The 22,959-nt window shown below is 34.1% G+C and overlaps 2 protein-coding genes across 5 annotated transcripts in view; one reads left to right on the plus strand and one right to left on the minus strand.

Moving 5' to 3' along the window:
* Positions 1-22,959, plus strand: part of LOC146996608 (uncharacterized) — a 269,060-nt gene that overhangs the window by 235,236 nt on the left and 10,865 nt on the right. The window contains exon 1 of one of the 2 annotated variants that reach the window (XR_015042315.1): positions 14,772-14,888. The exons of the other annotated variant lie outside the window; for it this stretch is intronic. The gene's annotated coding sequence lies outside the window, so the exon portion shown is untranslated. Of the gene's footprint in view, positions 1-14,771; positions 14,889-22,959 lie in introns of those variants that run through there. 2 annotated transcript variants of the gene reach the window in all.
* Positions 1-22,959, minus strand: part of LOC118186418 (tyrosine aminotransferase-like) — a 109,770-nt gene that overhangs the window by 60,696 nt on the left and 26,115 nt on the right. For all 3 annotated transcript variants that reach the window (XM_035356508.2, XM_035356507.2, XM_035356506.2), the window contains exon 5: positions 5,481-5,639. In XM_035356508.2, coding sequence (XP_035212399.1) covers positions 5,481-5,639 — 159 coding nt within the window. The remainder of the gene's footprint in view (positions 1-5,480; positions 5,640-22,959) is intronic.

Here is a 22,959-nt window from a genome sequence, read left to right on the forward strand (position 1 = left end):
GTGGCCACAACTTGAAAAGCGAAACGCCGTTTTATAGCGGACGACTCAAAATGCCAAAACAAAATTAACCGCCCTTCTGGGCAAATTGCCCATTTGGGCTAAAAACAAAACAACAACAACAAAAATTGCCCATTTAGGCTAAAAACAAAACAACAAAAAAAATGCCCATTTAGGCTAAAAACATTTAGGCAAAACATTTTTAGGCTAAAATATTAAAAATTAGGCTAAAATAACATTTTTGCCCATTTAGGCAAAAATTTAGGCCCATTTAGGCTAAAAAAAAAAAAAACTTGTGTTTTCTTCTGACAAGATTATGCTGTTTTAAATCTTTCAACTAGGTAAATAATTTATGTGCAAGCAAGGTTGACATATTCGGTCAAAGAAGGTAAATTCACCGAGAACCTTAATCTGAATAATTCGAATAATCTTGTGGGATAATTGAGATAATCTTAATGAATGTGAACGGATCTAGAAAACTACTTCTGACTGAACTGGAAGGTTGACATAGCATCTTCCCTGAGGTATAAAACAAATAATTCTGAACTAAATATATATTCTTCGAAATCCTCGATCGAGAAATGGAAACTAAAATTCGAAATACTACGACGTCAACTTTTTGCTGTAACGAGAGCAAAAGAAAACTCAGAAATATCTCACTTTACAAGCCCGATCAAGGTGTGAGATATTTTCTCCCTTTTCCCCGCTTGTCTTTGTGATGTAATTGGAAGCACGTCCGACAAGCCGTCTGGACGACAGGAGTTCTAATCCTGGCGAGGACACTGCGGATTTCTTCGGTTTCCCGGATTCGAAAGATTCTAAATGACTCTACAAGTTGTACTCGAACCAAACTATGGTGGAGGATAGGTTTTTCATCACTAGTGTTGGGTCCCAACCACTCCAGTCGCCCTTTAAGTGGGGGAGAACCTAAGATATTTTCTACATAAGAAAGGTGGTTGCGTTAGTAGGTAAATACCGGAAGCATTAATAAAGAAATTTTATTTAATGGCATGAAGGTGGATATAAATTTAAAAATTCCGTTGTAATTCCAGTTTTTAATTAGTAGTGACGTGAATTAAATATGTATATCATTCAAACAATATATAAAAATTATCCAAAAGTAGGCACTAGCAAAATTTATGGTGTCCGCCGATAAATCGCGGCAAAAACATCGCGGACGAAAATGTCGCGGAGAAAACAACACAAGGCGAAAACGTCGTGCTACAAAACATCGTGGGAGAAAACATCGCAGTTTTAAAACATCGTGGTAGAAAACATCGTCGTCAAAAATAAAGCGGTTCAAAAACTTCGCAGTTTAAAAACATCGTCGCCGAAAATATCGTGGTAAAAAATAAAGTATCTATAAATCATCGCATGACGATAACTTCGCAGACATGCTTTTTTTCAGGTTTTAATAATTATAAATGGATATTCCCATAATGATTTGTGAGCACAAGGTGTAAAGAAGGATAATTTTTACTTTCACATTTTTTTATTAACTAATAAATTTTTGCTGAAAAAGTAAGAAGGAAACTTAAGCATAGAAAATTAAATGCAACTTATAGATTATACTTTTCATGAAAAATTAATTCAGTAAAAACTTTATAAAAATGATTTATTAATGGCCTTTGTTAGTTAACTATGTCGGTTTAAAATTCTATTAAGTGCTATAAGTTGCATTAATTTTCTATGCTTAAGTTTCCTTTTTATTTTCTCAGCAAAAATGTATTAATTAATAAAAAATATGAAAGTAAAAATTATCCTCCTTTCCATCTTGCGCTCACGAATCATTACGGGAATATCCATTTACAGTTATTAAAGCATGTCTGAAAAAAGCATGTCTGCGATGTTATCGTCACGATGTTCTCGCCTTGCGTTGTTTTCTCCGCGACGTTTTCGTCTGCGATGTTTTTGCCGCGATGTTTTCGGCTGTAACCAAAATTATTAAACCGAGAATTCGGGTTCAGAACGAAATAAAGAATATTCATTTTCAAAAGGGGTGCAAAAGATTAAGCAATTTAATAATTTTAATGTTATTTATCACAAGCAAGTAGCACATAAACAATACTGGCTATAAAATTCGGAAGATAAATTCATTCATTTTTTTTTTTAATTAAGAACTCTATAGACACTCAAAAAGTTTTAGTAATATTTTATGCAAGCACAGAGTTTATCATATTACAACATCATTTAAATAATTAATTCTTGACTATGATATCTATTGAAATGATATCTTAAATAAATTTTAATGTTCCTATTCTGTAATAAACATTATATTTATATAATGCCAAAATTCATTTAGCCAAAATATTGCTTTTTTGACTCATTTGAACTAAGTTTACGTTTTGAATTATTTTAACATTCTGCTGAACACAATCTTCGGCATTTTATTTCTCTACCTTATTTAACACTGTCCAATAAACATGTTGACTATAAGAGTATAAGAATTAATAAAAGCCTGAGAGTAAATACAAATATGCGTACTGTAAAAATATGCTGTACTGATTGTTCACCAAGGTTCACATTGATTGTTGTGTTCATTTTACACAAATTAATAAGATTAAAAAATATAGGAATACAGAACGTATCAAATACGAAACAGAAGCGTTTCAGATGCAACTTTTCTGTGTAGCATATCACAATCAAACGAAACAGAATTAGGATGACTTTTAATTAAATAGATGAAATGAACGTAAAACAATGTAAGTCCACTTAACAAAGAAACAGAAACACTTTAAAGAGTCAAAATCAGTTTTAAAAAATCATATTTAAGTCTGTATTTCTTTAGACACTGCCACCCAGTTAAAATAAGCATTTTTAAATGAAAATAACGTCACTTGGCAAAGAACATTTTTTACTACGAAAGGAAAATGTAAATTATGAAAACATTCTTACAAATTCAGGTTACTTATAAATATGGCGTATTCTGATTCGTACGACGATAACTACGGTATCGTAAAGTTAAACGAAATAATTTGAAATTTCGGTACTAACGTATTAACGCCACCGGACTTACGTATTAACGTCATCGCAGCAGAAGTTGCGCTGATGCGCCAATAAAGAACAATCCTGTTGTTCGCACGCAGTTATCTTTTGGATTCCTTTTGCAATTTTATTTTTTCAGGAGCGAAATATTTTACCAAAAAACGAAAATGTACCAATTCGCATGATATGAAACTTTATTTTGGTAAACGCACGTTTTGGAAATGTAAGTTAAGACAGTGTGATCAGTAAGTGGGATTTAGAAAAGACAACTGGTTTGAAGGAAGCAGAATTCCATTTTGTTCAGCTCTGAGATTCATATACTGCTGGTGCGAGGAGTTGACGTGGATTAAATTTTATGGAAAGCAATTTGATTTATCGGATAAAACTGTTATAGATTGGAACAATTACATGCGTGAATTATGTGTCTTGGATAGGGAGAATAAACCAAACAAGAAGGAAGGTGGGCCAGATTGCATTGTGGAAATTGATAAAAGTTTGTTTACTAAGCACAAAAATAATTGTGGTTGAGTATTACACGAACAGTGGGTGTTTGGTGGTATATGTAGAGAAACAAAAGATTCGCTTGTTGTCACTGTACCTAATAGAACTGGCTCTACTCTTCTTAATAAAATTATTGAAAACATTGCAGATGGTAGCACAATTTATTCTGACAGTTGGAAAGGTTACCAAACAAATAGAATAGAATAAAAAGGATTCCTACCTGCTAAAGTTAATCATAAATGCAATTTTATTCATCCTGATACAGGAGTTCATACACAAACAGTTGAGAGAATGTGGGTCAGTGCTAAATGGAGGAACGAGAGACATAGAGGGAGGGCGAGACATCATTTAGAATCTTATTTAGCGGAGTTCATATGGCGACAGCATCAGGTCAAAGAAAATAAAGACTGTTTTGAATCTATGTTAAAATCTATATCGTCCCATTTTCCACCGAAATCCGATTGACTACTTTGATTTTAAATAAAGTGTTTTAATTTATGATTTGTCGCAAAAATTTTAGGTTTAGCTTGGCGGCACTCAAAAACTGCAGCTGCGGTGGCGTTAATACGTAAGTACCGAAATTTCTATTTATTGATAAATTCCAAAAATCTAAATGAAATTGTAATATATATGTAGTATCCGTAAGTGCGACACAACCACCAGAGGGCCTCACCGATGCGCCAGCAGCGAGGTGAAAGATGAGTATGACATAGACAGAGAGACTCTTGTGCTATCCCACGCGAAGGTGGTGAGCTGCACGTGAAGGTGTAGAATAAGGAACTGTAGTTTTCCACGCGAAGGTGGTAAATTGGACTGTACTGTTTAATACATCAGCAAATGCGAGTAGGCACTAATCGGTTATGTGATAAGACTGGTAAAAGCTATACATAATCCTCTTTGTATCAAACGGCACTTGTATTTAATCTAATTTGTACCTTTTCTGATTATCTTTATTAAATGTTCTGTGGTGTGGAAAACAAAGTTGGAACTGTTATTTAGCATCTTCAACTCCCCTACTACATATATATATATATATATACATATATAGGAGATAATATAAATTATATATATATATATAGGAGATAATATAAATTATATATATATATATACATATATATACATAATTAAAGTAAAAAGAACAAACGATAAAAGACCTATGTGGTCAAAAACTTTGCGCATTGAGCTGCAAAATTTAGAAAAAGTTAAAAGAAATTTCCTAGTTCGTACGCTAAAAAGTTTCTTAGATACTGTGGTTCCGTGAAAATATTAACATAAGTAAAACAAGGTGCAATGAAATGTGTAATAAAGATAAACTAACCAATACAAACACTTGAATATTTACAAATAAAATTAAATACGAATTGTACTCAAAGTAAGGCATATTTAAACATAAGAATTAAAGTGTGACAAATGGTTAAAGTAAATATATAAGAACTAAGAAGCGGTAAATGGTACATAAGCCTAATTCGAATCTCATTATGGCTCTTCAGGGGAAATTGTTTTTAATGACTTTCGAATCAAGCTAACTCCCTATCGCGTTTCGCCGAAACAGACAAATGAAACTGTAAACGAAACACTTTTTATTTAAAATTTAAAATTACACTTTAAAATTACACACTAAAATTTAAAATTAATTGAAAAAACTTTGCCAAAATCTTTAGTTTCATTCTCTGTTCCAATTTCCCTACGCGTCCGCTTGAAGAAACACATTAAGGTGTAATAAAAACTATAGACTATGGATTGGTAAAGCCGATGTACAAAATAAAATAAATTGCAATTTGCTATTAGTACAAAATATACAATTTATATATATATATGTGTGTGTGTGTATCTGGAAAAATTAAACTTAAAGCAATTAAAATTAAAATAAATAAGTGTACGTTTTTATTAAGTAAGTATTATTTAAATACATAAATGTAATTAAAATACATAAGTGCACATATAGAGAGACAAATACTTCAGAAAAAAGGGAAATATACTGATATTTAGCAACTTACCAATAAGGTATAATATTTAATATTGATTCCCATACTTTCAGCCAGAGTTTTATACAAAGGAAATCCTGGTCTAGGTACAAGCACAGTTTGACCGGGGTTGGCCAAAACACAGATGGCTAGTTCCAGAGCTTGTGAGCAACCAGATGTCAAAATCACATCCTGAAAATAATAAAACATGTTGTCTACAAGTTTGCACATATTTATTGTTGCCGAATAAAATTAATCAAAACTAAAATTTGGCATTGTAAACGGGTGCATTCTAAACGTGCAAATATGTGTCGTTCTAAGTAAATTTATTCTAAAAATTCTGATGTCGACACCATATGACATCTTGTACAATTAAAATTAGAGATTCTACGCAAAACAAGCAATTCAGCCAGTGGGCAAGAAGGCAGACTTTTCAGTGCACAAAACTAAAAGTTTACTTTTGATCCCACTCGGCACAAAGATACTGAAGGTGCAGAAGCTGACTTAATTCACTATTCTGCTAAGTTTCAAATGTAAACAAATATGGATGTTATAGTAAAAAAAATTAGGGTTAGCCGCATTTAAAGAACTTTTAAATTGTTGTTAATCCTACAACTATAGCATGCATATTAACTAAAGGCAAAAAATCCTTAACCGGAAGATAAGAGCAACACAATTCAATCATTTTAAAGCAAAAAATACAAAATTTATGGACATACAAAAATTTAAAAAGTTGAGCTCACGGAGCTGAGTAAGAGAGTTGGTATACATTGGTCTTTGTGAAAAATTAGTTCTAAAATTTCTTATTTTATGTCTTTACGAATATATATATATATATATATATATATATATATATAATGTTGTATGATCTTAAATTCACTTAGTGCGAAATCGAGTTATTCTACTACTTGCACAATTGCTGCAAAGTAAGTTAATAATAATTTATTTACTAAAGAAATATTGATTATATTATCTCCTAAGATTAATTTTAGTAGAATTATCTTAAAAGAGTGAATCCATAGTTAGTAAGTTCAATTCAGAAATTTTTTTAAAAGTAACTTGAATGTAAATTGTTAAAAATGTTTAACGGGGACTTGAATTAAATCATGAATAACAAAATTTCAGTTGTAAAAAGAAATAAATTAAATGGCAATGATTACTTGCTTTTAATTTATTTAATAATTCAAATCCCCGTTAAACATTTATAACAATTTACATTCAAGTTACTTTAAAGCAATTTTCGGAATTGAACTTGCTAACTATGGATTCACTCTTTTAAGATAATTCTATTAAAATTAATCTTAGGAGATAATACAAGTATAATCAATATAATCAATATTTCTTTAGTAATATAATCAATATTTCTTTAGTAAATAAATTATATATATATATATATATATTATATCTTCATGTACATTCACTGTTCTTATTATATTTTTATATTATTTTTTATATTATTTTTATATTATTTTTTATTTGTTTTTACAAAGTTCGCATTATTTATCTTATTTTGTAATCTTCTATGTTTATTTCAACTTTACTTTAAATTCTATTTCATAATGACAATTTCCAATGTTTAATTTTTACAAATAATATAGAATCCAAATGCAGAAACATGAGGGTGTCCAAATGCAGAAACATGAGGGAGTTTTTTCGCATTTCTCTACAGAAATTGCTTTTTACTCCAAATTGAATTGGCTAAAATGCTTCATAAGAATAAGTTCTTTGAGTATCAGCATTGGTTCGTAATCCCTTCTATTCGTGGAAATATTTGGCCTGACTAGAATTGCCGGTTTGGCTTTACCTTATAACTCGAGTAAAGACGAAACACCTTCTTATTTACGTATTTTTATTAATTATTGTTCATTGAACGGGAGTTGGTTTGTTCCCCTTGAAACGTCAACTAATTTCCGATCAATGACAATGATTACATGCTTTTAATTTTTCCTTTTACAATTGAAATTTTGTTCTTCATGATGATTTAACTCCAGTCCCCGTTAAGACATTATTAACATTTTGCTTTCAAATTACTTCAAAACATCTTTCAAAATATAACTTACCAGTATGGATTCACTCTTTTAAAATAATTCTACTTTAATTAAACTTAGGAGATAATATAATCAATTAATCAATATTGTTTAGGAAATAAATTATTATTAACTAACTTTGCAGCAATTGCGCAAGTAGTAGTAACTTGTTTTCCCACTAAATGAATTTAAGATCATATAACATTATATATATATATCTATAAACAAGTCCCATATACAAAATTTCAACGTTCTGAGGCTACTCGTTTTTGAATTATGCCAGATACATACATACATACGTAGAGACGTCACGAAAACATCTCTTCTGAATCCATTTGAAATCTTTTTTGCAACCCGTTTTGGGAAAAAGAATCCGTTATTCTGTTCTTACGTACAGATGTCACGTAAAAACATCGTTCAATTGCATTCGATAGTAGTCAAAATGGAGATTTTCGTTGAAATATGATACCCGAAAAGTTTCGAGATTACAATACTTCCTTTACTTCGTACATTGAAGTAAAAATATGAGGCCAAATGTGACCTCATTAACGAAATTAAATTATTACTAGGCAGGTAGCCTTCCAGTGTTTGCCATAATTTATTAACTAATTACTAAATTGTACATCTTTAACTATATTGTATAACTAATATTATAGTATATCTTTAACTATATTGTATAACTAATATATAGAGTATTTTTTACAGATATCGTCAAGACGATGAATGCAGCCTTTATTGTTATGTTCTGTTAGGTTATTTATGTTATGGCAAAACATACGATGGTTATCTGTTTAAGGTGTAGGGTTTATATTTATTTTAACTAACATTTATTTTAAGTTTAAACTATCTTTCCTGTCAAGCCTTACTTTCCCCTGGAACTGCCAATGCCAGAATATGTAAATTTGAGTAGAACGCGCAAGGATTCAAATTATCAGCGGAAGTAGTATGATTTAAATAGAAGGAAACGAGTTCGGTGAGAGAGTTATTCTTACTTAGCGAGCGCGGAGGTAGAAATCGAGAATTGAAGAAGCCCGCGTTGTGGCCTATGTGCTTGGCGGGAAGTAGTTGCAATTGTTCCAGTGAGCTTCAAGTCTGCTGAATTAGCTGCGGCTTTTGTAAAACGCGGTGAGTTAGTTATTTTAGAGAGCCTCGTAGTTAGAATATTGTCTTTACTTTCTTTTCAGGTTCTTATTTTTATTTTGACTGCCGAGTTGGCACCGTTTGTAAGCGTCAAGAGAACGCAATTGTAATTCATTACGTTGAATAAAAAGGGATTTAAACCCTTTACAAGACTCTGTGGTTTATACAAGCTTTCACAGTCACCCTTGGTTGCGTGCAAGTTGTAGGCGCGCAACGTTATATTGGCGCCCGAACACTTATCGAACTGAAATGGCCGAAAACTGGATGGAAGCCGCTGGACAACACCAAGAAATGACAACGCAGTTAGAAGGATTTGGATACCTGGTCCAGACTTTGAGAGCATCAATCAAGCCAAACGTCTATTTCGACGGAAAAAATTCGGTGTCCGTATTTTTAGAAGGTATAGAAAACCACTTTCAGCTCTACCCTGTGCCTGAAAGACAAAAAGTTGCCATCGCCACATCAGCACTAAGAGGACAGGCCGCGCTATGGTGGAAAAATATAGGAAAATTTCTACTAGGTGAATTTGGAATCCCGACGTATACATTTGAAAATTTCAAAAAATCGTTAGTAAAGGCCTTCCCCATAGTGAAAGATCGCGCACGGCTGGAAGCCGAGCTATATAGTTTCTATCAACGGGATACAGCACAATTGACGGACTTTATTTTACGAAAAATCAAACTAACGGATATGTTGTATGGGAAAAAACTCGATGCGGAGATAATTGAAATAATATTACCAAGATTGTTACCCGCTGTCCAAGACTACTTTGAAATTAGAAACCCAACCACATTGCAGGAACTTTTCGAATTGGCGGTGAAATTTCAAAATCGCAGAATAGCGGAAAGAGCGAGAGGGGAAACATATTCTCAAAGTACCAGAAGGAAGGAGGAAACCAGAAATGGAAATCGCTCATATGGGGGAAAGAACTATCAAGCTAACGCATCGAAACTCGAAGGTCAAGGCCCAAAAACAAAATTTGAAAATAAGCATCCGCGTACCCAGAAGACACAGATTGAAAGGAAAGCTTTAAACGACTAGAGGGGCCTGTGAAAGGGAGGGTCCAGACCCCGGAAGTTTTAGAAAAACCTTCAAATAGACATCTAAATACAGTCATCGTAAAAAACTCACAGCTACCAATTATACAAGTCCTGGTTGGCGATGTACCAGTAGAAGCCCTCATCGATACAGGGGCAGAAGGAAATTTCATGAGTGAAAAGTTCTTCAAAAAGAATTTTTATAGGATACGACTATTCAAAACCAGAAATACGGAAATTATAGCGGCGCAAGGAAAAACATGTCACTGCATCGGGAAAGTATCATTAAATTTACAGATAAAAGAGGAAAATCTCAAAATATTAATTTTTGTGGTGAAAGACCTCCAACACTCTCTTATTTTAGGTATGGCCTTTTTAAGGGCCGCGAGGGCCAAATTAAATTTTCAAGATAGTTCCGTGGTGCTGGAGATGGACCAGAGGGTGGTGGAACCTGCGGAGACACCTGAATTGGACCTTAGCCATCTGAATGACCAGGAAAGTAAAGCAATACAGCAAGTGGTGAGTAATTTTTCTCATTTGTTTTCAGAAAAACCGGGAAACTGTCAGATCGTGACTCACAAGATTCAATTAAATGCCGAAAAACCTTGTAGGACTAAACCGTATCGCTATGATAAACAAAAAGACTTAATCATCGAAGAACATATTCAGGAGATGTTAAAGAATAAAATAATAACGCCCATAAATAGTGAATACGCGAGTCCAGTCGTACTATGTAGGAAAAAGAACGAGTTTCCTCCTTCGGATAAAAGGGCTTGGAGGTTTGCTATCGATTATAGAAAACTAAATAGCATAACTAAATTCCCAGTTTACCCTTTGCCGGTTATAGACGAGATCATTAGACAGATCAAATCGACAAGATATATGTCTACTTTGGACTTAACGTCTGGCTACTATCAAATAGCTATGAGACCCGAAGATATACATAAAACCGCGTTTATAACAAAATCGGGCACTTATGCATTTTTACGCATGCCTTTTGGGTTGTGTGGGGCCCCATCAACATTCCAGAGAGCTATGGACATTGTTCTAAAGCCTGTCCTAGGAAAATCAACCTTAATTTATCTAGATGATATAATTATAACGAGTAATACGTTGGAACAACACATTAATGACCTCGAACAAGTTTTTAAATTATTAAAAGAGGCCGGTCTTACAATTAACGCCTCAAAATGCAAGTTCGCAACTAAAGAACTTAAATATCTCGGTTATAAAATTTCGCAAAAGGGTATAGAAACGCAAGATTCAAAAATAAAAGCTATTAAGAATTTCCCACCGCCCAACACCGCCAAGAAACTTTCGTCTTTCCTTGGACTATGTTCTTACTATCGATCTTTCATAAAAGATTTCGCTAATATTGTTGAACCACTCTTAGTAATCAAAAGAAAACAGAGTAAATTTACGTGGACAGCGGAAGCGAACACAGCTTTTGAAAGATTAAAAGAAGCGCTTATTAATGCCCCTGTTTTAAAATTCCCTGAGGGGGATGAAAACCTGGAAATTGCGGCAGATGCATCAGACTATGCGGTGGGTGCGGTTCTTATGCAAAATAACCATCCGCTGGCATTTTTTAGTAAAACATTGAATCAAACACAAAGGAATTATACAGCTACAGAAAGAGAAACATTAGCCGTATTAATGGCTGTACACAAATTTCGAGTTTATTTCGGCAAATCGCCAGTAACAGTCTTTTCGGATCATGCGGCTGTTGGTAGACTTTACTCGGGAAAAAACCTAACGCCCAGGTTGATAAGATGGGCTTTAAAACTCCAAGAACATAATATCACAATAAAATATAAACCGGGTAAGGAAAACAATGTAGCTGACGCACTTTCTCGTATAAAACTGGACGAGGAAGGTAATGAACTTAAATGCGCTGTGTTGACTTCAAAAATTTTAGATTCTAGAGATACGGTTATTACTGAACTGAAAGCTTATCCTGAATTTGGAAATATCTATGCTTATTTGAAAGACCCCGAAAGCTTTGAGCATACAGATATCGATGCGATAAGAAATAGAGCAAAAAACTATGAAATAATAGATAATTTATTATTCTATACGAAAACAACAAACGAAAATCTTGAGTATAAGCCAGTCATCCCAGCCTCGCTTCGATTAAGCATTTTGAGGGAGTTGCACGAAAAAAAAACAGCGGGTCACCTCGGGGTCAGAAAGACTATAAAAAGGGTACGCGAGGCGGTATATTTCCCGCAATTATACAAAATAGTAACGGCGTATGTCAGGTCCTGCAATCAATGTCAGTTAATAAATGATATTAATTACAGCCCGGCCGGGTACTTAAATAGCATTCGCGCTACATTTCCGAATGAAATTTTAGGCATAGATCTCCTTAGTCCCTTCCCCCAGAGCGAGTTAAATAAAAATCGTTTTCTTTTAGTAATAGTAGATCATTTTTCAAAATGGATAGAAATTGTTCCACTTAAACGCGCGTCAGCCAAAACAGTCGCAGATGCATTCTTACACAGATACATTTTAAAATACGGTGCACCGATAAAAGTCATTAGCGATAACGGAAAACAATTCATTAGTCAAATATTTGAAAACATATGCAATGGACTTGATATACGCCATATCAAAATGGTTCCGTATAGACCACAGGCTAACATAGCAGAAAGAGTTAATAAAAACATTGTAAAAATAATTCGCAGTTACGTTAGCACACATCACAAGCGCTGGGATGGCTACATAAATGAATTAGCTTATGCTTTAAGAACGGCACATCATGATACTACGGGAAAAACTCCAGCAGAATTATTTTTAGGCAGAAAGTTAATTACGCCTTTAGATAAATTATTCTTTGTGCAACAAAGAGAGCAGGAATTTAGACAAAAGGACGTGCAAAAGCTAATTGATCAGGCGCTTAAAACCTCGGATACGGCAAGAAATAGACAGAAAATTTATTATGATAGAAAACGCCGTGAAGCAGATTTTAAAGTTGGGGATAAAGTATTGAAACGGAAATTTTCTTTATCAAGTGCCCCAGACAATTTTATGGCAAAGCTAGCTCCAAAGTTTGAAGGCCCCTATGTAATTCAGGAAATCAAAGGAGTAGTCTTATATCTTAAAAACGAGAGAGGGGAAATCTGTAAAGCAAGTTCCGACCAGGTGAAAAAATACTATAATCCAAATGATTTTGAAATCCTTAAAAGTTTCTTGCAGGACTCAAGTCTAAACGAAATAGAAGGGCCAGAGACTGCAACAACTATTCCACCACCCCAGAAACGGAGAACTGAAGAGAGACCTAGCACTTCTACAACCCGGACGTCGGTATCAAAAAGAAAAAAGGATTTTTAAACTCCGGCGTTTAAGAAAAACAAAAATACAGATGAACCGGGTAAAGAAACCGTGGTAAAGACGAAAACACCACCTACAAAGGATGGCAGGATAAATTACACATCAAGGAGAACGCGCACACGGCCACAGAGTCAGGTGCCAGCAAGGCCGCCGTTCCGGAAACTGAAACGCCAACAGGAGGCACAAAAATACGACGAACAGAAGAAATTCAAGAAGGACTCCAGACCGGAGGACGTCAAGACCAGCCGTCCCAGGCAGAAACGCAAAGGCCAACAACCAGACGATTACTCCGTCAAGAGGCCAGCATGTAGAGGACGCAAAAGAAAGAGCAACGGGGACGACACTCGGAGACCAATAAGGAGAAGATTGACATCCATGACACCTCTAACTTGGGATCAATTTTGTCAAAAACGGATGACGGAGTTTCAAGCATCGAAAACTCAAAGATAAGTTAAAACCTTCTATAATTTTTTTTTTCTCTTTTGTTCCGAAATGTTATGCATAAGTACGAAGTTCTATGTTTTGACGAAAGTCAATATGTCTCGGTTGAGACTTAGTTTTGTTTTACTTTATTTAGCTAAGGCAAAAGTATTATTTTCTTTAAGTGTAAAAGCTAAAAACAAGCATTTTCTGTTGGTCGAAAGACTAATTCTGTTATGTTAAAGCCAAAATTTGGCCGGAGATAAAAATAACTTCGTATTCTTGTACTAATAAGAATTTTAGTTTCAGTGCCGCCAGTTTGGCGAAGAATGAGTAAAGTAAAAATTTATTTTCTCTTATTCATTTTATGGTAAATTGTAAAAAGCATATGTATTAAACTTTTGTAAATGTATGTAAATACTTGCATGTTATGTAAAAGTAGAATTTAGTCTAGAAACATAAAATTGTAGATGCTAAAAGTGAATGCTTAAAAGCAATGAAGTCAAAATTTAAGTATTAAACTGTAAAGTCATGCTTTAGAGCGAAAGCCTGCATGTTTAAAGATGAATGAGGGGGAAGTTAGAATGAATGTGTTTTGTAGGGTTCTCCACCTACATTTGAATTTTTAAGAATATTAAAGTAGCTCATTGAGTTGTAGAATGTCGAGTAAGGTGTGTCTATTTGGTTGTTGAATTCTAACAAATCATGGTGGTTAGGGGAAGTGTTGTAAGACTAAAACACGAATATTCCCGTTTGACACCATACATGGTGGAGAGCCAGGGTAAAGTTAAATTAATGCTTGAAAAATTGAATGAATGTGAAGTAAGCAATAACTAAGAAAAACGAATCGTTAAAAACAAAAATTTATTGTGTCAAGAAAGTGTAAATTATAATGTATGTAGAAAGATACTGATACTTATTCCTTCCAGATGCTGGAAGGAAAGACCAAGATTGATTGATGAAGTCCAGGAAAAGTGGCTGTAAGAAGAAAGCTTTGTAACGAATAACAGAATTTTAATATACGATATCGTATAATTGTTACATAAGATTTTTTTTGTGTAAACGAGGCTTTCGCCAGTTAGTTCAGAATTAGATAAACTTACAACAGGTCGTTTGTAGGACCTGCTTCCAAGTTTTCCAAATTCTGGCAGCGGCAAATGTAGGGTTTATATTTATTTTAACTAACATTTATTTTAAGTTTAAACTATCTTTCCTGTCAAGCCTTACTTTCCCCTGGAACTGCCAATGCCAGAATATGTAAATTTGAGTAGAACGCGCAAGGATTCAAATTATCAGCGGAAGTAGTATGATTTAAATAGAAGGAAACGTGTTCGGTGAGAGTTATTCTTACTTAGCGAGCGCGGAGGTAGAAATCGAGAATTGAAGAACCCCGCGTTGTGGCCTATGGGCTTGGCGGGAAGTAGTTGCAATTGTTCCAGTGAGCTTCAAGTCTGCTGAATTAGCTGCGGCTTTTGTAAAACGCGGTGAGTTAGTTATTTTAGAGAGCCTCGTAGTTAGAATATTGTCTTTACTTTCTTTTCAGGTTCTTATTTTTATTTTGACTGCCGAGTTGGCACCGTTTGTAAGCGTCAAGAGAACGCAATTGTAATTCATTACGTTGAATAAAAAGGGACTTAAACCCTTTACAAGACTCTGTGGTTTATACAAGCTTTCACAGTCACCCTTGGTTGCGTGCAAGTTGTAGGCGCGCAACGTTATAAAGGTAAGGGATGCTATTATAAAGGTCTTTAAATTGAAACTGTTTTTAAAACGTGAGTATTTTACGTCTTCATTTAATTGTTATTTATGTACATTACTGCCAAAAGCGGAAAATTTGTTAGTCTCAAATTAAGTTTTAGAATTTATCACTTAATAATATTTACTAACAGAGCTTGGTAAATGTCTGAAGTATCTAGCAAAATATTTATATTTTGAGCTTTTTAAAGAAATTTTAGACTTACCAATAGGCTCTTATAAGATTTATCAAACGTATTATTAAATACGGCAATTTTATCTACGTATATGAACAAAATGATATATAACATATTATGCTTTAAAATTTATTTAATTTTTCATCTGATATGGAAATTATTTTAAGTTTCTATATTTCCAACGCAGACTCAAGTAAACTATGGGTTGTTGTTTTTTTTTTAAATAATCAAAAATATTATCATATTATTTCTATTGGATGTTATGTTACAGAATACGATTTTTATGTCCTTCAACAAAACATTTCATTTTTTTATTATCTAAATAATTTTTGTCGCTTGAGTAAATCAGAGGAGTTTGTAAATCAAAAGCTCGTAAGGCCTTTTCGCACGCACCGTTGTTCATTTTGATGAACAGAGACCAAAAATAAACTGTCTCTTGTGAAAAATGGTATGGCGTTAAAAATTTGAATACCAGACTAGTTTGAAACTAGCTTATTCTGATTCCCTCCGTAAATTCCAACAGTGAGCATATCTGTTTGTTATAGCTTCGAAGTTAAAACAATTTGTAGAGTCATTAGGCTATTTTGAAGTAAGAGATGGGAGAAATGTGCAATACCCTTGCCGGGATTCGAGCCTGGCCATCTCGAATACGCGCCGAGTGTGCTCACACTTACACCACGACGGCATGCTGGAAGGATAAATACCTTATAAGTTTACTAGGTGTTTCGGATTTTTACCATCCAATTAGTAGTAAGCATTAAAATATGCTTTTAAATTCTAAGATTTATGGAGCTTCGAACTTTTACAGCAAAATACGTGATACAAAGGGTGGTGTGTTCGCTTAAAGGGCTGCTATAAGGTTTATGTTAACTGTATTACAACTAAGATATGTATAATTAAGAGTAAATTATGCATTAAAAGTGTCGCTTTAACTAAGATGTACTGTTAAGATATTATTCTTATTATTATTTACGTGTTCCGTCCTAAGGCACTACACGGAAGTGAGGGATGCCTTCGTGAAAGACTTTCCAAAGGAAACTGGCTCATATTAACACGTTACACATGGGGGAAAATCACGAAAACGCCCATGCAGCCAGCCCGTTCGCCGGGTTCGAACCTCGGATCGAACTACCAGTGTTCAGCAACTTTACCGCTCCGCCGCTGATGGGCACTGTTAGGATATCTAACTTGTTAATATTAGAAGTTGCTGTTAAATTGCAATATTTATTAGTTAATTGCATTTTGGTCTTTTCCGTTGAAAACTTTAAATGTCGGTTCACTTTTAAAACTGTTGCCAGCAAATATTACAACCCTGTGTTATATTTAAAGAAATTAAATAATGAAGAATTTATTGTATTGTCGATTTCATAGTTTGTAAAGCATTTATGAGGTTTTGATTAAGAAACTCAACGATTTCAGGACGAGCAATGGCAACAACTGGGAAAAAAAAAAAAAAAATTATCTCCATGGCGTGAGACAGTGTATCGGAAATTTTAAAGATACATTGTTTAAATGTTTTGTGATAATTGCTGTTGAATTGAATTTTATGGTTTAAGTGCGTAGAATATGATATTTAATTTCGTTGTGGCATTTTCCTTTGAAAACTATAAATGTCGGTTTGTAGAGATATTAGGATTTTTTGGAAGCCAGAGAGATGAAAAATTAGCAACCGCCTTCGCCGGGAGTCGAACCACGGACCTCTGGAATACCGGCCCAGCGTGCTACCGTTACACCCCGAAGGCAAGCTAGGGAAGTGGGAGAAATACCTTATAGGTTGACTTTTCAAACTGTTTCCACCAAATATATATTATATTTAAAGAAATTAAATGATAAAGAATCTGCATAAATGTATGTATGTTTCTCGCATTGTGATAAAACGACGTATATAGAACCATCCAATTTTGAATAACGTACATTTCGACTCGAATATGGGCATCTGAAAGCCCAAATTTGGAATTTGTTTTATTATCAATTCCATATTTTGTAAAACAACGAACTTTGTTTAAGAAACTCGACGATTTTAAAGCGAGTAATGGCAACACTCTACGGGAAAAAAAGACCTTTTTATTTCCAGCGCGCGAGACTGTGTATCGGAAATTCTAAAGATATGCTTATTACAAAATTATTTTGGGACATTGCTGTTGAACTGAATTTTATGGTTTAAGTGCGAAGTGCATGATATTTAATAAATAAAGGCAGCACACAAAACGTTAAAGAATCGCCCCTTTGGGCGTAACGTAAAATCTGAAAACTTTCAGAGTTCTTTTTTTTTTTAAAAAAAAAAATTTAGTCCCTTAATTTTTACACTAACTCGAAGGCAGGAGCATTTTAAAATTTCTTATGCTTAAAGATAGCCACGAATTTAATATTAACAGAAGAACACTTCTCTCTTCAAGAACGGCACGAGTTTTTCTAGAAGATTTATTGACTAGCTATTCCAGCTTAAAATATCTTAAATGTCTCTCAGGAATTAAGGGTTTCTTCTCTTCATCAGAGAAATCTTACCAGTTCTTCACACATTCCTTAAATTTAACTTAATTATTTTAGAATATTTTTTATCTGTTACATATTTGAAGAATAACATATCCTGAAGTGCACTTTCTTTTTCTCCCTTCGAGATTTCAGATTTCTTCTCAAAATTTTATTTACTTCTTTAAACTTAAAGAAATAAATAAAATTTTGAGAAGATGAATTTTGAGAGAGAGTAAATAAAATTTTGGATGTGATATAAGAGAATTTGAAACTGAAGTTTAAATTACGCAAAAATATTGAACCTTAATGCCAAAATAGTTAATCTACTAAATTCTTGAAAATATAATACTATATACTTATTTAATTATCAGAAGAGTTTCTGTTAAACTTTACCTCTGGGGAAAGATATAATAAAATGTTGATTAAAATCTTAAAGCAGTTTAACTTGCAATGAAAAACTTTATATTAGTGACGCCCTATATTATTAAAGGACTAATAAATTTTATATTAACGGAGCACTGAAATTATTATAATATTAACGGTGTATTGTGGTGTATTTAATTATGGCAAAGCACACTAAGGCTATCTGCCTAAGTGGAGGGATGCCTTCGTGGAGGACTTTCTAAGGGAACTGGCTCGTATACACGTTACACATGGGGAAAACCACGAAAACACCCATGCAGCCAGCCCGTTCGCGGGATTCGAACCTCGCCGAACTACCAGTGTTCAGCGACTTTACCGCTCGGCCGCTGATGGGCCATAATATTAACGGAACACTGATATTATTTTACTATTAACGGAGCACTAAACTTTATGTTAATGTCGCTCTATATTAATCAAGAACAGATAAACAAATTAACGGAGCACTAATATTATTATACTATTAACGGAGCACTGATAAACTTTATATTAGTGTCGCCCTGCATTATTAAAGAACTGATAAACTTTATATTAATGGAGCACTGATATTATTATAATATTAACGGAGCACTGATAAACTTTATATTAGTGTCGCCCTGCATTATTAAAGAACTGATAAACTTTATATTAATGGAGCACTGATATTATTATAATATTAACGGAGCACTGATATTATTATACTATTAACGGAGCACTGATAAACTTTATATTAGTGTCGCCCTTCATTATTAAAGAACTGATAAACTTGATATAAACGAAGCACTGATATTATTATAATATAAACGGAGTACTGATATTATTATAATATTAACGGAGCACTGATAAACTTTATATTAGTGTCGCCCTGCATTATTAAAGAACTGATAAACTTTATATTAATGGAGCACTGATATTATTATAATATTAACGGAGCACTGAGAAACTTTATATTAGTGTCGCCCTGCATTATTAAAGAACTGATAAACTTTATATTAATGGAGCACTGATATTATTATAATATTAACGGAGCACTGAGAAACTTTATATTAGTGTCGCCCTGCATTATTAAAGAACTGATAAACTTTATATTAACGGAGCACTGACATTATTATACTCAGAGCTTAAATTGCGATGGGACCCACTGGAGCCCGGCTCCGGTACTTCTCAGTTTTCAAGATAAATTATAATTTCTGCCGGAGCGCACCAGAGCCCTAAATAAAAAGACTTAATTACGTAATTGAGCCACAATTTTAGCAGATAAATTTTGTTTTAATAGTAAACATGCCTTAAAAGTCAATTGTAACTTTTGAATGCAAACCTGTCTTTCCGTCGCACTCAAGAACACAAAGGTTGAGACTTCAAGGAAAGAAAAGCTCTCCAATCATATGCCCAAAGGCTTATTCTCCAGAATGTGCAATGAATTTATGAGAGCGGGCAAATTTTGTGTCCCTCAAAGTGCTAAAGCGATACTCTGGTCATGCGCGTTCCACGACAGTGACTTCCTATTGCAGAGCTCCTGCAAACGAGGGAACCACTGCTGTCCCTTGTATAGAAAATATTGTATAGTCCTTGTATAGTCTTGCGTCTATTCTCAAGTTATTACCTAATCGTATTCAGGAAGAATTTCTGCTTGACGGCTAGAATATTTCAACAGGGCATCGCGATCAGAAAGTCTTCAACTCTTCCTTCTTTATTTCTAAAGCTACACTTTTCAGTTAACATTTCATTCCATATTCTCATATTGTTTCTGGAATTCTCACTATTGTATTTAGTAGAGCTTTAATCCTTTTATCTTTTTTCGTTGGTGTGCTGCAAAAAAACCGTGGTACCTATCATCCCTTGGAATAGTACATTACACGAGTAATCAGTACTTAAACTTAAATGGAGATTGAATGAGCTGCTTCTTAGCTTCTAAGTGGAATTGTAATTCCCGCCAGTACCCCAAATAAGACAAGGTTCACATTTTTTTAAATTTAACTATTAAAAATTAATTTAACAATTTTTTATATTTCTCTTAATTTAAATTTAATTATTTAATTGTTTCAATTTTTAGCTATTTTTGTATTTCGCTCCTCACAGTCTTCCACAGGGCTCCGTCACTTCTAATTTTAGTAATCAAGCCCTGATTATACTATTAACGGAGCACTAATAAATTTTATATTAGTGTCGCCCTAATTTATAAAAACAGTTAACGGCATCAATAAATTTCACGTACATTTATCGTTATGTCTGAAGGAAAGCTAACTCTTGCAGATTCAATTCATTGCGTATTTAAGAAGTGATTGCCAAAGAAATTAGTTTTGAGATAAATTGAATAAATAAACTTGTTCCATTCAAAAATAAGAAAAAAAAATTAAATGGACGATACAATAATCTGCAACAGACGTCAGCAACTAATTTCCGAAAGCCAAATAAATTTATTTCTTCAAAATGGAAGCAACTTTAAGCCGCTTAATCCAATTGAGCAGCTCAGAATCGATACGCTAATCCCTTGTAAATACAGGGTATTAAGTTCTCTAGCTGCAATCCAAGATAGCAAGCTGTCGAAAACGAAAAAGGTGAAAAAGAAAAAGGGAATGAAGATGAATGGCTTTTACAATGAAGAAGGTCAGGTCGACCTTAGGTAGAGATTACTTCTAAAATTCTGGAATTTAAGTTACGAAAGCCGATGATTTTTGGAAGAGCAACTTAAAAGCAAAAATATGTTAATCAGTTTGTAAGGTATATTTTAATTTTATAACAGTATAAATTATTTTAATTTTACGACACTTTCCTATCTCTTCTAACTTCAGCTTACATCCTTACCAGAATGAGTTTTTAGAATCGCTTTAAATGCAGTTGAGAAGTAGAAGAGTATTTAAATCAAATTTCCACTGACTTCGAGAAAGAGAGTTAGGATTCCTGAACAGCGCTCGTTTACCTTTTGGCTACGTCTCTCTGGCCTGGCCGTATTACGCGCCTTTTGATAGCTTTACGGGCCAACTAGTTTAGAATTGTCTTAGCTTCGGCTAAATCTCTTTAGTTAGTCATTAGTTAGTTCTTATTTCTTACACTTTGAGTTTTAAGCCCAAGGTGGAGGCTTTACTGTACGCCCTGAGAAAGGGGCCAACTGTGAAATCTTTATTTTGAACAAACAAAGGGGATTTAACCCTTTTTGAGCTTACGTTTCTGTTCTTGAACTTAAGCGATTATTCGCTTAGTAGTTCACTGGGTTCCAGGGCATTACAATTAACAAGATAAAAGTGGGAAACTTTACAAGTTAAAGATAATAACAAACAATTAATATAATAGACAATTTAGGTACTCATTAGTTACAACGCTTCTAGATTTCGAATATTTTGCCTAAAGCACATGTATATAACGCGTATTCAAAACAACGGAAGTGAAGTCGGTGAAGTCGATGAACATGGTAGTTCGACCTGGCTCGACTCCAGGCGGATGGGCTGGCTGCATGGGTATTTTCGGGATTTTACCCGTGTGTAACGTAGATACAACCCAGTTTTCCTTAAAAAGCCCGCTACGAAGACATCCCTTCTCTCAGACAAATAACCATTGCGTACTTTGCCATAACCAAATAAACCAAATCAAATCGAGTCTAGCAAGACAACAGTGATTATTCAAGTGCCGAATTTGCGTTCCTAGGAGTAAAATCGTTTTCAAACTAATGCGCCTGACAACGTATCAGTTGAAAAAGTGGTATGCGTTAAATTCAGCAATTATCCGACAATAAAAGCTTTATTTTACAGAAAATATTAAAATGAAACTGCAGCTCAAAATTTCAGAAATTATTTTTTATAAAAGTAATGCTAAAATTATTATTACATATATGTAATAATTTGAAAGGGTTAGGTTGTAGAGACACTAGGATTCCTTTTCGAAGCCAGAGAGATGAAAAATGAGCAAACGCCTTCGCCGGGAATCGAACCGCGGACCTCTGGAATACCGGCCCAGTGTGCAGAACCACTACACCACCAAGGCACGCTAGGAAAGCGGGAGAAATACCTTACATACTCCCCTTTTTAAAGGGCGACTAGGCTTTTAGTGGACCTACTCGCCAAATCCTGGGTGTGGAAAATCATCATCCACAACCCTTTTAGTTCGGGCGCCACTGTAGAGACATTAGGATTTTTTCTCCGAAGCCAGAGAGATGATAAATGAGCAAAGGCCTTCACCGGGATTCGAACCGCGGACCTCTGGAATACCGGCCCAGTGTTTAGAACCACTACACCACGAGGGCACGCTAGGAAAGCGGGAGAAATACCTTACTAGTCAATGCGTCGAAGCATATAGAAGTATTTGTAGTCAATGGAAGAATTAAATAATCTTTTTTTACTTTGGTTGACGCACATTTTTAAGCAATGTAAATAAATTGGAGCAATAAGCGCCTGTTCTCGAATAACTACATGAGTACTGATAAAAGTTTGAGATATACTCGAAAAAAGTAGAAGGCATTGGTGTAACTACATAGAAGGACAGAGATCATGTGAGATGTGTTCAAAATGATAGCTTGGAAAAGATCCGTTTGATTAGCTGTTCCGAGTTTCTGTTTGCAAAATTATCTACGGCTCTAACGTTCTTAATTTTGAAACAGCAATATCGCAAAAATAATTTTAAAATAAAGCATATCTTTAGAATTTCCGATACACAGTCTCGCTCGCTGGAGATAAAAATGTTTTTTTTTTTTTTTTTCCTTTTCCCCCGTACAGTGTTGCCACTGCTTGCTTTGAAATCGTTGAAAGTTTTATAAAATATG

This window comes from Stegodyphus dumicola, chromosome 7 (assembly GCF_044657685.1).
Source record: "Stegodyphus dumicola isolate Sdum_Otavi_A_Nest chromosome 7, ASM4465768v1".
NCBI lineage: Eukaryota > Metazoa > Arthropoda > Arachnida > Araneae > Eresidae > Stegodyphus > Stegodyphus dumicola.